Source organism: Miscanthus floridulus, chromosome 2 (genome assembly GCF_019320115.1).
Source record: "Miscanthus floridulus cultivar M001 chromosome 2, ASM1932011v1, whole genome shotgun sequence".
NCBI lineage: Eukaryota > Viridiplantae > Streptophyta > Magnoliopsida > Poales > Poaceae > Miscanthus > Miscanthus floridulus.
The window spans coordinates 120,717,277-120,730,030 of record NC_089581.1 but is presented as its reverse complement, the minus strand read 5'-3'; the positions used below and the strand labels follow the sequence as shown (position 1 = coordinate 120,730,030).

Here is a 12,754-nt window from a genome sequence, read left to right as displayed (position 1 = left end):
GTAAGCTTCACTATGGAAAATGTTACCATCTCAATCCTCGTACATGTCACCATATTAAAAGTGCATGTATGTCATCATTACTTCATCTTATATAGGAATTAATGGAAATGGACCATCACGAGACAATTGAAATATCAAAACACTTACTTGTGTAAGTCAACGCAAGTCGAGAACAGAGGCATTGGCCAAAGCTGTCTTACTCCAAATTGATGTGCAACTCTATCTGGCAGGTAGAACTCGTTAGCATAGAAATAGATTAGAGGGCACCTCATCCTCTAGAAGTCATCGTCGCACCCACACATGTTGCTCAAATGAAAAGGAAATGCCCCCTCTCCATCGTACGGCTCCCATGACACCTGCAACGTGTCCAAATAAGATGTTAGATGCTATACTAAACCATTTCAAACTAGCTTGGGAAATAAAATTTACTTACACTAAATGTTGTTAGCATGTCTAGCTCGTTCGTGAATTCAATGTACACCCACTCCAACCTCACGTGCGGAACCCTAACCTGATCCCAAAGGTATGCCCACATCAGTTGCAGACATGGAGGCTAACCTGGGAACCACTGACGACAAGCTAGAACCTCAAGATGGCCAACTGGTAGATGAGCCCACATCTACAACTGGAGCAGGTACACGCATCCACCAAGTGAAGATGAGGACGAAGTCCGACGATATGCCTCGCAAAGTTGCTGGTAAAGAAAGCCCAACACTATAGAGCCCCAGCTGTACTGACCCGCTTGGTCCCAGTTAGTGAGGCAGTGGACCCACATCCATGACGTAGTGTCACCCATGGCATCAGGGAAGAGAACACAGACAAACAGGTGTAGGATCCACGCCCTATAGTAGTAACCAACTATCTCCTCATCTGCCTCCTTGGGGCACTGTTGTGAAATCTTACCAGAGCTAGGAGATTAGAACTCTAGAAGTGCGAGCCCCTTGCTCGCCAACCTCACACCCAAGGAAGGCCTCTACTCGTGCTCTCCAACCTTCTGACCTGCACTGCCCAGTCACTACATTGCCATGAATCCTTAGACCTAGCATCTTCTGATAGTCCTGGAGCGTGACTATCACCTCTCCAAAAGGCAAGTGAAAGCTATGAGTCTCCGGCCGCCACCTACATTTTAGACAAAGCAAGATTACATGTTAAAAAGGCAAGCACATGAACAAATGCTCATGAATGGAGGCAATGATTGAAGATAATACCTATCAACCAATGCAGTTATGCCCATTGAGTTGAACTTGGGCAACCCATGACGAACCTGAAAAGAGATGACATCTAGGCCAGCTCTTTGTAGGAAAGGAGTGTATCTATTATCGTACTGCATGTCCAAGAATCCATTGTGGGTTCTAGGACGAAGGAGCAGAAGGTTCTGCATGGAATAAAACATAGCCCCCCATTACTTCATGAACACATGTATGCTCACAAAATTTTGAACAAGACGTATAGATTATTACCTACCCCTCCGCTATGAGGCGTCCTCTGTGGGTCTCCTCGTACGCTGGGTTGAGCAGGTGGAATTGCGCCATCCTACAAAAAAAGTCAATGAAATAGAAATTCAATATACAATGAAATATAAACTTAGAAATGTACAAGTAATTGACATAATTACAAGCATAAATTGAGACATGCATAATTAATTGAATGAATATGACAAATATGAAATAATGAAAATAACCAATAGTCGCACCTCACTAATCTGCCAATGGCAAGTGCGTGAATTGTGGACAGACTACCGCACTTGCCGCACTTGTACTGCTTAGGGTCAATAACAAATGGGGCTCCTCTCCCACGCCTCGTTCTTCTAGGTATCTGATCCATAACCATCCTATGCCTCGTCCTCTTCCTTGATCCATGCTTGTTCCAACGGTAAGCTGGATCCGCAATGTACTTCAGCCCATTATATGGAGGCCACTCTCCAGGGTCCCAAAAAGACACAAAGCAGGGGCTCCATGTGTGCACAAGCGTGTCAATATTGAACTCATGAGGTATCCTGTTCTCGATATTATAGTTGCGATGCCTAGCTACTGCCACCAAATGGGAACATAGAAAGTGGTACTGCCTTGGTTTATCATAAGTGCATTTGAAATCTTAGAGGATAACCACATGCATCATCGACTCTCGAACCTCGCCATCGGACATTGTACCGCCCCTATGCTCCACCTGATAAGTCCCTGTGGCGTGGTCAAAGCATGTAACCTATGTGTGCCAGCCCTTTCATTTGTCTTCTCTATGTGTGCCTTTGGTTTCGGAGCCCATATCTCTCCATCACTCCATAACTTCAATGCATGGGCGTGTCTATCGTTGAACCAGGCAACAAGCTTGTAGAAGGTGAACTGAATGATTGCATTCATGGGCATACCACGTATCCCCAATAGCAACTTATTGAATGACTCTACCATGTTGCTGCACCGAAACTCGTACCTCCATCCACCGATGTCGTGAGCTCTCGTCCATTTCTCCAAATCCCACATCAAACATGTGAGCCATTGTCTACCTTCTACATTTGATGTGGTTCTGACCTGCTCCAACTTTTTCTAAAAGTACTTGTCCTCAAGCTGTTGAACAGACTCCTAGAACAGATCAAAGTTATCCTTCACACCATCCTTTTGGAGTAGATTCTCGGCAAGGTGCTTAGTACACCAACGATGGTGCAAAGGTGCATACCCCAATATTTGCTCTCGCATGACATTAAGTATGCCCTAGTGCCTATCATATAAGATGCCAACCTCCCTGCCAGGCCCAACCACATGTATTCGGACTAGCCTCAAGAACCATCCTGAACTGTCATTGTTCTCCTTCTCAACCAAAGCAAATGCCAAAGGAACCAACTTGTTGTTCGCGTCACAGGATATGGCTATAAGAAGTGTGCCCTGGTATTTGCCAATCAAGAATGTACAATCAATGGAGAAGATAGGATGATAGTGCCTAAAGGCCTCGACACACTGAGGGAAGCACCAGAAAGCACGGAAGAACATCTGCCTCCCATCCTTCCATGCATTTGGTTATGGGATGTACTCATAATGCATGCCTAGATTCACTGCTTTAATTGCATTGAAAAGTACTGGCAGCTGCTCATACCTATCCTCCCAGTCCCCATATATCATCTTCCACGCTCGCTGCTTAGCCCTCCAAGCTTTATCATAAGTTATCACATAACCTCCATACAACGCCTCAATGGTCCTGATAATTGTCCTAACCTTCATATTAGGTTCTCCCTGCAATATTCCCATCAACCGCTTGGTAATGAGGGTAGATGTCAATGACCGATGCTACAGTGTGAGCACGTGGTTAGCACAATTGTGTGGCCCGACAACTTTTGTGATCTTTCACTTTTTGGTGACCTTTTGCTTCCTTGCACAAACCCTTCATGGGTAGCGTTCCTTGTCACACACCTACAACCACCTCTTCAATGCAGGGAGGTCCTTGAATATCCTACCCTTCTCAATTACCATGTTAGGGCCGGCCTCAGGAGCTTCTAGGAGCCCATCATCATGTCCTTCTGCACATGCCTGATTGGAATGAGTAAGATCGCTGAACTCGTGAACTCTTGGATCATGGCGGCCGGGAAAGATACGTCTCAGCATCTCAACATCACTCTCTGCCAGCTCTCCCATAGGGCGATCATCATCAGAATCAAGAGCCCTTGCCATCTCATATGGCTCCGAATCATTCATAATTTCAATACTATTGGAGCCACGGAATCCATCTCCACAGCGCACTTGCGCAACAATAGGGGGCACATCCACATTGTCAGGAATGTCTCCTACAACATAAGTAGAGAAATGAGGAAAGAATGAAAAAAATGGATGTAAGGAAGGGGGTACGCTCCCAATAACCATGCGAATAAGACACTTACTCAGATGATTCTGTGTTAAAGGAATCTCATGAGGAGGATCTACCACAACATCATGAGTCTGACAAGCATCTCCAACTAGCTCATTGGGGGCAGATTGAGCATCGAGAACCATAGGTGCAACCTCCACATCCATATTAGGTTCCGGGGTGGGAGGGTCGAAGTGTGCCTGCTGACCCATTGGTGGGGAAAACCCATGAGGGATGGGATCAACTAACTCCCGACGCACAACCACGTCCAAACATTATAGCTGGCTCTTCATAGCCGATCTCACATAGTTCTTCCACTGATCCGCACACCCAATTGGGATCATTTGCCTGAGGATGTTGGGAGGAGAACCTAGGTGCAGTACACCCTCAACTGCAATGCCATCATCATCATCATCATCATCATCATCTCCAAGGCAATGCTGCTCCTCCCAAGCCCTTACAACCATCTCACTAAATGAAGGCCTATCATTGAATAGCACAGGCACGTTTTGCATGTCAATAAACTCAACATATCCATAGCGATCGCTTTCAACGGTGCCTCCATGATATATGGTCACTAGGTTATCCATCTAGTTCAAACACATAATGAAACACATGTCCTTTAGTCCAAATTAGACGATAGATAGTACCTAACAAGTACTTTCTAACTATAAACTAAGTAAACAAGATAATAACTATGTGTGTGTGTGTGTGTGTATATATATATATATATATATATATATATATATATATATATATATATATATATATATATATATATATATATATATATATATAGTGTACTCACTAAATAGTTAGATCCTATTTAATTAATTAAATATATAACTACCTATCTAAGTAGCTATCTAACTATATCTATGTACCTATATACCTATGTATCTATGTTTCTATCTATCTACATATCTATCTCCCTATATCACTAACTAAATCAACTACCTGAGTCATCACATTAACCAGTAAATAACAAATAATCGAACTACTACACTACAATCATAGCTAACTAAGTACCTACATTGCATATTCACAATTTTGACCTGTCCGACAAGTTCAAGAGCTTGAGCAGGCGACGTTGTAGGCAAACAACCCTATCCGAACTGTTCGGGCATGGCGGCTGCTGTGGCCTTCTAGGCGGACAGCACCCCTCCCCTCGGCCCTTGCCAAAGGCCACCGCCCTCGGCCCTAGGACGGCCGTCAGCAGGAATGTGGACAGGGTCGCGGACGTCGACGGTGTCGCAGCGGACGTCGGGATCGATGGCCCTAGGACAAAGTCGCAGCGGACGCCGGGCGTGGGTGAGGGCGACGAGCTGGGCCGGCGGTGGCGCGGCCAGGGCCGACGGTGGCGCGCGGCGGGCGCGGGACGGCCAGTGCTCCGTGCGGCAAGGCGGCGCGAGCGGGCTGGGGCCACAGGCGGCCGACACGGCGGGTGCGATGGCCGAGGCAACGCGTGGCGGCGGGCACGGCGGTGCGGTAGTGGTGGCGGCGCTCTGGCTCGAGAGAGAGAGGAAGAAAGAAAGGAAGGGAGGGCCCATACGTAAGACAGGGCTTGCGCCAATAATCACAGCGCTAAGCTCGGCGCCAAGATCCATGGCGCCGAGCTGGCTGCCATGTCAGCGTCCACGCTCCAACGTGGCCCCGACTTAGGTGCCAGAATCTATGGCGCCGAGACGTGTAAGCTCGGCGCCACCAACGATGGCGTCGAGCTAAGGGTCCAGATTTTGAAATCATACCTCCATAGACATATTTGTGAAAAAAATTCAAAAAAAACTAAAAAAAAAAAATCGCCCCCTTTCCGACTTTTCTCTATGGGAAGCCAGCCCACTGTATTAGCCTCCTGCTCCTCCTGCCCCCGTCCCGTTTTTCTCTGATAGGGAGCCATACCACGGTCTTAGCCTCATCTTCTCTCGCGTAGGCCTTCAGACCTTAGGCATGGGCTTCTAGGATACAGGACGTTGTCCCCTCTATCTAGAGGAACGACCATCCATTTTTTTTCCAATAATCGTGTAGAAATTAAAGACTGTCTTACATTTACTTTTCTTTTAAGGTAAAATCTTTCCCTTTTTACTTTCCATACTTACCACTACATAGATCTCCTCCATTTACTACTTTTATGATATTTGGCTAATTTAGGCTTTATATTTTCTCTTTTTCTCTAGAATTTTCCTATAATTGTGTACTCCTAATATAATAGAATTGATAAACATAAAATATTTTTGCAAACATATTAACGGTACTACTCTGGTAGTAAATTCTATGACATATAAAGCTTATACTCACAATCAAACTATGAGATCGCATTTGCAAATACAGAGAGCGAATGATAGGACTTATAAATTGATACCGGAGTATGAGAACCTTCACACACAACGTGACTTGACAAATGACAACGGTAACTGTTTTGAGTGTCGTGGAAAGAGATAGTCATGTGAGTTAGCTATCACGTTACGACACAGTATCTTGTGGCTGTTGTAACTTATTTTGGAGAGTTGTGGCTTCGAGTTGGATGTTATGTGACCTTCTATAACTTTATCGTCAGACATAACGTATGCCAATCTAAAACTGGTTAAAAATTTCACCTATGAATTCAATATAGAAGATTTTCTAACTGTCACTAAAAAGTACTAAAAAATCAATACTTCTATTAAAAATATAAAACAAAGACTTGTGCTAATCCTTTATATTGAACAAAACTATCACTAAAAATACCATGGTTTCACTATCCTAGAGTGGATAGAAGAAATAGAATTCTTTGATGCCAAAAAGCTGAAAAGCCTCGGCTACGGCCATGCTCACGCTTCCCTGACCACCCCGAGTCCCCGCATGCACAAAACCCATAACCCACCTCCCCAATTGCTCCCCTCGCTCTGCCGATGCCGCTCCCACCCCACCACCCCCATTCGGATACTATATGTCAGTGAGGGCCCTGGCGCCCCTCACTGACATCACCGACCCGTTCCATGTGGGCCCCGTGCCACGGCTGGAGCAACGCCGAGGCCCGCACCGTTAACCACGCCATGCTCTCCGGCGTCCTCTCCGCCGTCGTCCCCAATGCCCTAGATCTCAAACACGTCGCGCTCCAGAGCGGCCGCAACCAGTCTGCCGACCCATTCCAGCCGCCGAGGACGGGTGGCTCAGCCCCTACTCCGAGGACCTCCCGCGCTCGGACTACTCGGACCTCGAGGACACCCTCATCGATGGCATCGCCACCCGCGTGGGCGCCGTCACTTGGTCCGTGCACCGCCCTGCCACCATCTTGGGATTCTCGCCGCGGAGCTCCAGGAACTTGGTCTCCAGCCTCTGCGTCTACGCCGCCATCTGCGGCAAGGAGGGTGCCGTCCTGCGCTGGCCCGGGTCCCTCGTCGCCTGGGAGGGGATCAGCGATGCCTGCGACGAGTGGGTCATCGCTGTGCAAGCGATCTGGGCGGCCATGATGGCGCGCCCTAACGAGGCATTCAACTATGGCAAGGGGACGTCTTCAAGTGGAAGCAGTTGTGGCCGATGCTGGCCAGGCCCGGCCCTGTCAAATTACAGACCTGGAGCGAAGCTACAAGCGATGGGCACTTTAATACAATTCTAATAATATAATGACAATTCTAACAAGTGTAATGCATAAAAAAATTCTTATGAAACAAGTCATACATCTTATCTTAACTTAAAAATTTCTTCGAACATTTGCTGCTGCGAAGTCATTGATGATGGCCTCAATATCAATTTCATCTAACAATTTCTTCTTGATGCATAAAGTTGCCAAACCATTTAATCTTTCTTGGGACATTACGGATCTCAAATAATTCTTCAATAGTTTCAGCTTTGAAAAGGTTCTTTTAGCTGAGGCTACAGTCACAGGCATAGTGAATAGGATCCGATAAGCAATGGAAACATTAGGATAACAATCTGCTTTTGTGACAAACTCAAAAATCTCCATAGCAGACATTGACTTACCTGGCAGAGTAGACTGCATAACAGCTAACTTAGAAATCATATTATTTACATCAACATCCGACGAACCACCAGAAGAGATTTTTTTTGCAAATTTAATGCAATGGTCTTTTAGAGCAACACCATCCAATGCCTTCAAGGATGTTGAATTCATTAGAAATCCAATTTTTTCATTGAATGACTGGAGTTTTTTAAATCTGCTTTTCAATGAACTAATTGCCATATCAACCATAACCAAAAAATAAAAAGCTTCAAAATCATTCTCAGCTTCCAAAATAGCTTCATTGCATTCAGTTTCATCAAACTGTTTCTTCCTAATAGAACGACGCTTTACTGGAAAGGATGGCTCTACTCCTATTTCAAGTGCAATTTCTGTGGTAGTAACCACACTATCAGCAAACCCAGTATTTCTATAGTTCTGAAAGTAATTCACCATACCTTCTATATGCTGCAAGGTAGAATCAATGCACATGGATGGTGACTGCAACTTCTTACTGACAATATTTACAGAGTATAAAATGTCATGCCAAATAACCATACCAAGTATGAACTCAAAGCTACCAAGCACGTCATATAAATTTTTTGCATCACTTCTATCCTTTTGTTCAGTATCTCCATCCTCACTTAGCCACAACAAAGCTGACCTTAGTTGAGGAGCTTGATATCTAATTGCTCGAACACTTTTGATGCGACTCTCCCAACGAGTATTGCTCAATGATTTTACGGTCAAATCTAGAACATGTTCAAGCAAAACATTTCATCTTTTGGTAGAACCAGAAAATAATACATATATCCTCTGCACAATTCCAAAAAATTAAATAGCTTTACTGCATGATTTAGCCATATCACAAAGAGTGAGATTAAGACTATGGCATGCACATGGCATATAAAAAGCTCTTGGATTTATTTCAAGAAAACGGCTTTGTACCCCCTTATGTTTGTCTTTCATATTAGAGCCATTGTCATAACCTTGACCTCTAATATCATCAACATTAAGACCAAATGATTTGATGGAGTCAACCAATACATTGAAAAGCCCCAAGCCAGATGTGTCATCCACCTTCAAGAAACCAAGAAAGTACTCCCCAATTTTTATTTTTCCATCAGACATATCAACACATCGAACCAGTAAACTCATTTGTTCTTGGTGACTCACATCTGGGGTACAATCAAGGATAACTGAGAAATATTTGGTCTCTTTAACAATCTTTATGATGGAGTTTGTAATTCTAGAAGCCATAAGTGAAATCAACTCATTCTAAATTTTATGACTAAGATAATGATATTGCAGCTCTTTGTTTTGAATGCATCTAAGGTGGTCTTGCATTACCAAGTCAAATTCAGCAACCATATCACAACAAGCTAAGAAATTACCATTCACATCATTGTAAAGTTGCTCACTAGATCCTCTAAAAGCTAAACTGCGTTTACCAAGAAACTTCACAATGGCAACAATTCTTAGTAGAACTAGCCTTATGCGTTCTTTCTCCTTTGTGATTTGATGTTGCAACTCTTTATCAATTGTTTCATGTTTGCTTAATCTAACTCTCAATTCATTCCAAGAGTTCATATTGGTCATATGATCCACGCTAACTTCATGCTCTTTTAGTCTCTCACTAACATGGCTCCAATCACTAAACCCATCATGCCCCAATGAACTCTTGAGGTTGCTAGAACCAAACAACTTACAACAGAAGCAAAACACTTTTTCAACACTTTTTGAATAGACCAACCATTTTCTGTCACGTACCTCTCCATTGCTCATTCTTCTAGAATAATGAGTGTATGCAAAATGTCTTGATCTCGCATCCATAGGAAACACAATATTTTCTTCTCTTATAGGCCCCTTCTCCACTAATATGTCCCTTGATTTGTTATCAAGATTACCCCAATTTACTGGATCATACATATCAATAGTAAAAACTAGTTCTTCATCGACACGAGTAGATTCCATCGTAGGAGAATTAAATATGGGCTTATGATCACTCACGTTATTATCATCCATGTCGATGCCAACATTATCTTGTATAGGGCCTTCATCTTCTTCTTCTGGATGTGTAGTTTGTTCCTCCACAGGAACTATTGCCCGCTCATCTGGATTTGTTGTAGTGCTTGTATTGCTCTTAAAAAATTTGTCAAGAGCTCCTCTTCGTGATTCTTTGAATTCCTCTATCCTTCTCTTCTTTTTTCTTTTCTCACTTCCAGATGCATGCTTTTTGGGCAGCATGAGTTCACTGTGAGTTTAGAAAAGTAGTAAGAAATTATTAAATAAAATTATGCCATACTAAATTTAACATGATCGCTGCATCATATGGGGTTCCTAAATCCGAAACCTAAATTAGTCGAGAATAAAGATCGCACTACTGGACGCAGGGTCTTTGCCGAGGGCCTGAAGCCCTCGGCAAAGGCTCTTCAGCCGTCGGCGAAGGATTTGCCGAGGGCAGCCCTCGGTGAAGAACCCTCGGGAAAAAAAACGTCGGCGAAGGAGTCTTTGCCGAAGGCCTTTTATCGGGCACTCGGCAAAGTATTTGCCGAGGGCTAACGGCGGCCCTCGGCAAAGTAAAGTAGTCGTTAGGTTCGCGGTTATTTTCCACGGCGTCTTTGCCGAGGGCTGACATACAGGCCCTCGGCAAAGAGCTTTTTTTGGAATTTATTTGCCGAGAGCTATACCGCAGGGCCCTCGGCAAAGACCTATTTTCTTTTTTTTTCTCGGAATTTCTTTGCCGAGAGCTATATCGAAGGCCCTCGGCAAAGACCTACGTTTTTATTTTTGTCTCGGAATTTCTTTACCGAGGGCTTTGTTCAAAACCCTCGGCAAAGACCTACTTTTTAATTTTTCCTGGGAATTTCTTTGCCGAGGGCTATGGTTAAGGCACAGTGATCTGCATGCCTCCAACCGTATCTCTTTTGGACGGGAGACGCCTAACTGGTTTACGCAGTCTACGACAAAGATACAGGAGTAGAGGTTGTTTATACCTAAGGTGGCGGTGGAGACAGGGTAGCGGGGCAGTGGCGAGTCGGGGCAGTGGAGAGTCGCAGCGCCGACGAGGACGATCGACTACTCTGAAGCTCCTTTGACGTCCTTTGCTCTGCAAAAAAAAAGGGTATAAGTTAAAAATTTCGGCAGAACCTCCCCTGTACGGGGAGGTTTCCAAAACCTGCAAAAAAAATCGGCTCGATGGCCAACACCCACATTCACGGCACAAAGGCCGACACATCAACAATGGGAGGCACGAAGGCCATCCACATCAAAAAACGGCACGATGGCCGACAACCCATGGTTTTACCTTCTACTCGACCGAGGGACGGGGAAGTGAAGGTGACGGCAAGGTCGTCCAGACGAGGCCGTTATCCAGAACCACCTGCATTGCATGCCCAAGTAATTGCTTCAAAACATGACCCGCTTAGACAGTGAATAAAACAAGTGCAACTGCAGAAAAGTACTGAACCAGTAAATCCTAAATTTTCCGGGCTGTAAGTAAGCACATTACACTTTTCTCTTCCTATAGGAGTTAATTCCATTCATACTTAATAGCGAGCATAAATGTTGTTATTCAGATTTTGCTAAGCTTTGTAGTAGAATCATTTCAAACGTCCCTTTACGGATCAGTTATGCAGAAATAATCATCAGTTCACTAGCAACAAAGACTAATCCATGCACAAGCAATACAGTATGTACGATTATATTCGACCATCATCTTTACTTTTAATTTGAGGGTCGTAGCTTATATATATCAGCATCAGAACCAAATGGAGCTTATCATTTATCACTCTATATATATAGACAATATCATGACAATGAAGTGGTGGTCCATTATTAGCCCTTTAATAATAAACTTCAATAATCTTGCCATTAATCGAATATAATCGTACGAGATTCCATATTCTTATTCTTCTGTTAGTCGTTAATTGTGTGCACAGTTGTTGTAGAGTACGTACTGTACTGATCATGATAACTCAAAACTTAAACAACCTTAGATGATGATGAGGCAGACAAGGAGTAGTGCTCCGTCCCAAACTAAACGAAAAAAGCAATAGCATCATCATCATCAGCAATAGTGTGCATCGTAACTCGTAAGCAACATATAATGGTGAACTAATCATGCACGCTCTACTAGATCGATGCTGATTAATAATCAGTATGTACTTAGTAGCTTAATGATGGTGCCCGACAAAGCCATGCTGTGGAGATGATGATGCAACGACTAAAAGGCAAGCATACACCACGTACGTGCGTGCGTGGGCATGCATGCAAATGCATTATATATATTTGACGATGATGGGATGGATGGATCTCGCTCGTATAGCATCGATTCTATGGTTAGTTAACCACCAGCTCAGATAGATCAGGAAAACTGGTAGCTTTGTGCATGTATGCTGATTAGTCAGTGGTGGGTCCACGACGACTAACTGTCAGTAGCCCTAACGGTGGAATCATTGCAAGGGGGCGACCTGCTAGCTAGCTCGGAGCAGAGGGCTCACATCACATGCACGGTTCCGGGGCTGCCTGGCATGCAAGACTGGCCACATGTGCAATGTGTTCATCAGCGTACTTTCATTTCGTTAATTATCATGCCAATAATCAAACGCCTACTTGTAACGGTTAGCTAGATTAATCATGCATATATATAGAGTTGTACTGTTACAACTAATTAAGGTGCAGTTTTTTTTATAATTTCAAAACATGATACAAACATAGACACGTACTTGTATAGATATACATACTGATGCACAACCGTTATATCCTGTAAGTATTTCCGAAAGACTGACATTGTGGTGGATTAACCGTAAACATCATGGTCTACCACTGAATGAAATGATAACGGCACCGAACCTTCAGGTCAAGACTGACAGGAGAGGAGGAAACGGGGGCGACGGGGGAGCGGCGGCGGCGGCCTGCGCGGCGGCGGCGGGCGAGCGCGCGGCGGCCTGCGCGGCGGCCGAGCGCGTGGCGTGCGCGCGGCGGCGG

The 12,754-nt window shown here is 44.4% G+C and overlaps 2 protein-coding genes and 1 pseudogene across 2 annotated transcripts; 1 reads left to right on the top strand and 2 right to left on the bottom strand.

The window, feature by feature from the left end:
• Nucleotides 1-6,860: 6,860 nt before the first annotated feature.
• On the top strand, nucleotides 6,861-7,431 carry LOC136536961 (3-oxo-Delta(4,5)-steroid 5-beta-reductase-like; annotated as a pseudogene).
• A 67-nt stretch (nucleotides 7,432-7,498) lies between these two features.
• Nucleotides 7,499-8,896, bottom strand: LOC136536960 (uncharacterized). Its single transcript, XM_066529085.1, has 3 exons — nucleotides 8,755-8,896; nucleotides 7,789-8,517; nucleotides 7,499-7,680 (listed from the first exon to the last, which is right to left on the bottom strand). The coding sequence occupies exons 1-3, from the start codon at nucleotides 8,894-8,896 to the stop codon at nucleotides 7,499-7,501; spliced, it is 1,053 nt and encodes a 350-aa protein (XP_066385182.1).
• A 147-nt stretch (nucleotides 8,897-9,043) lies between these two features.
• Nucleotides 9,044-10,012, bottom strand: LOC136536959 (uncharacterized). Its single transcript, XM_066529084.1, has one exon. The coding sequence runs from the start codon at nucleotides 10,010-10,012 to the stop codon at nucleotides 9,044-9,046; it is 969 nt and encodes a 322-aa protein (XP_066385181.1).
• Nucleotides 10,013-12,754: the final 2,742 nt, after the last annotated feature.

Coding starts and splice junctions, on each gene's coding strand:
- LOC136536959 (XM_066529084.1), bottom strand. CDS start 10,012: ATGCTGCCCAAAAAGCATGCATCTGGAAGTGAGAAAAGAAAAAAGAAG.
- LOC136536960 (XM_066529085.1), bottom strand. CDS start 8,896: ATGTCTGATGGAAAAATAAAAATTGGGGAGTACTTTCTTGGTTTCTTG. Junction 8,518..8,754: donor TGATGATATTAGAGGTCAAG/GTTATGACAATG, acceptor AACATGTTCTAG/ATTTGACCGTAAAATCATTG. Junction 7,681..7,788: donor TATGCAGTCTACTCTGCCAG/GTAAGTCAATGT, acceptor CTGTGACTGTAG/CCTCAGCTAAAAGAACCTTT.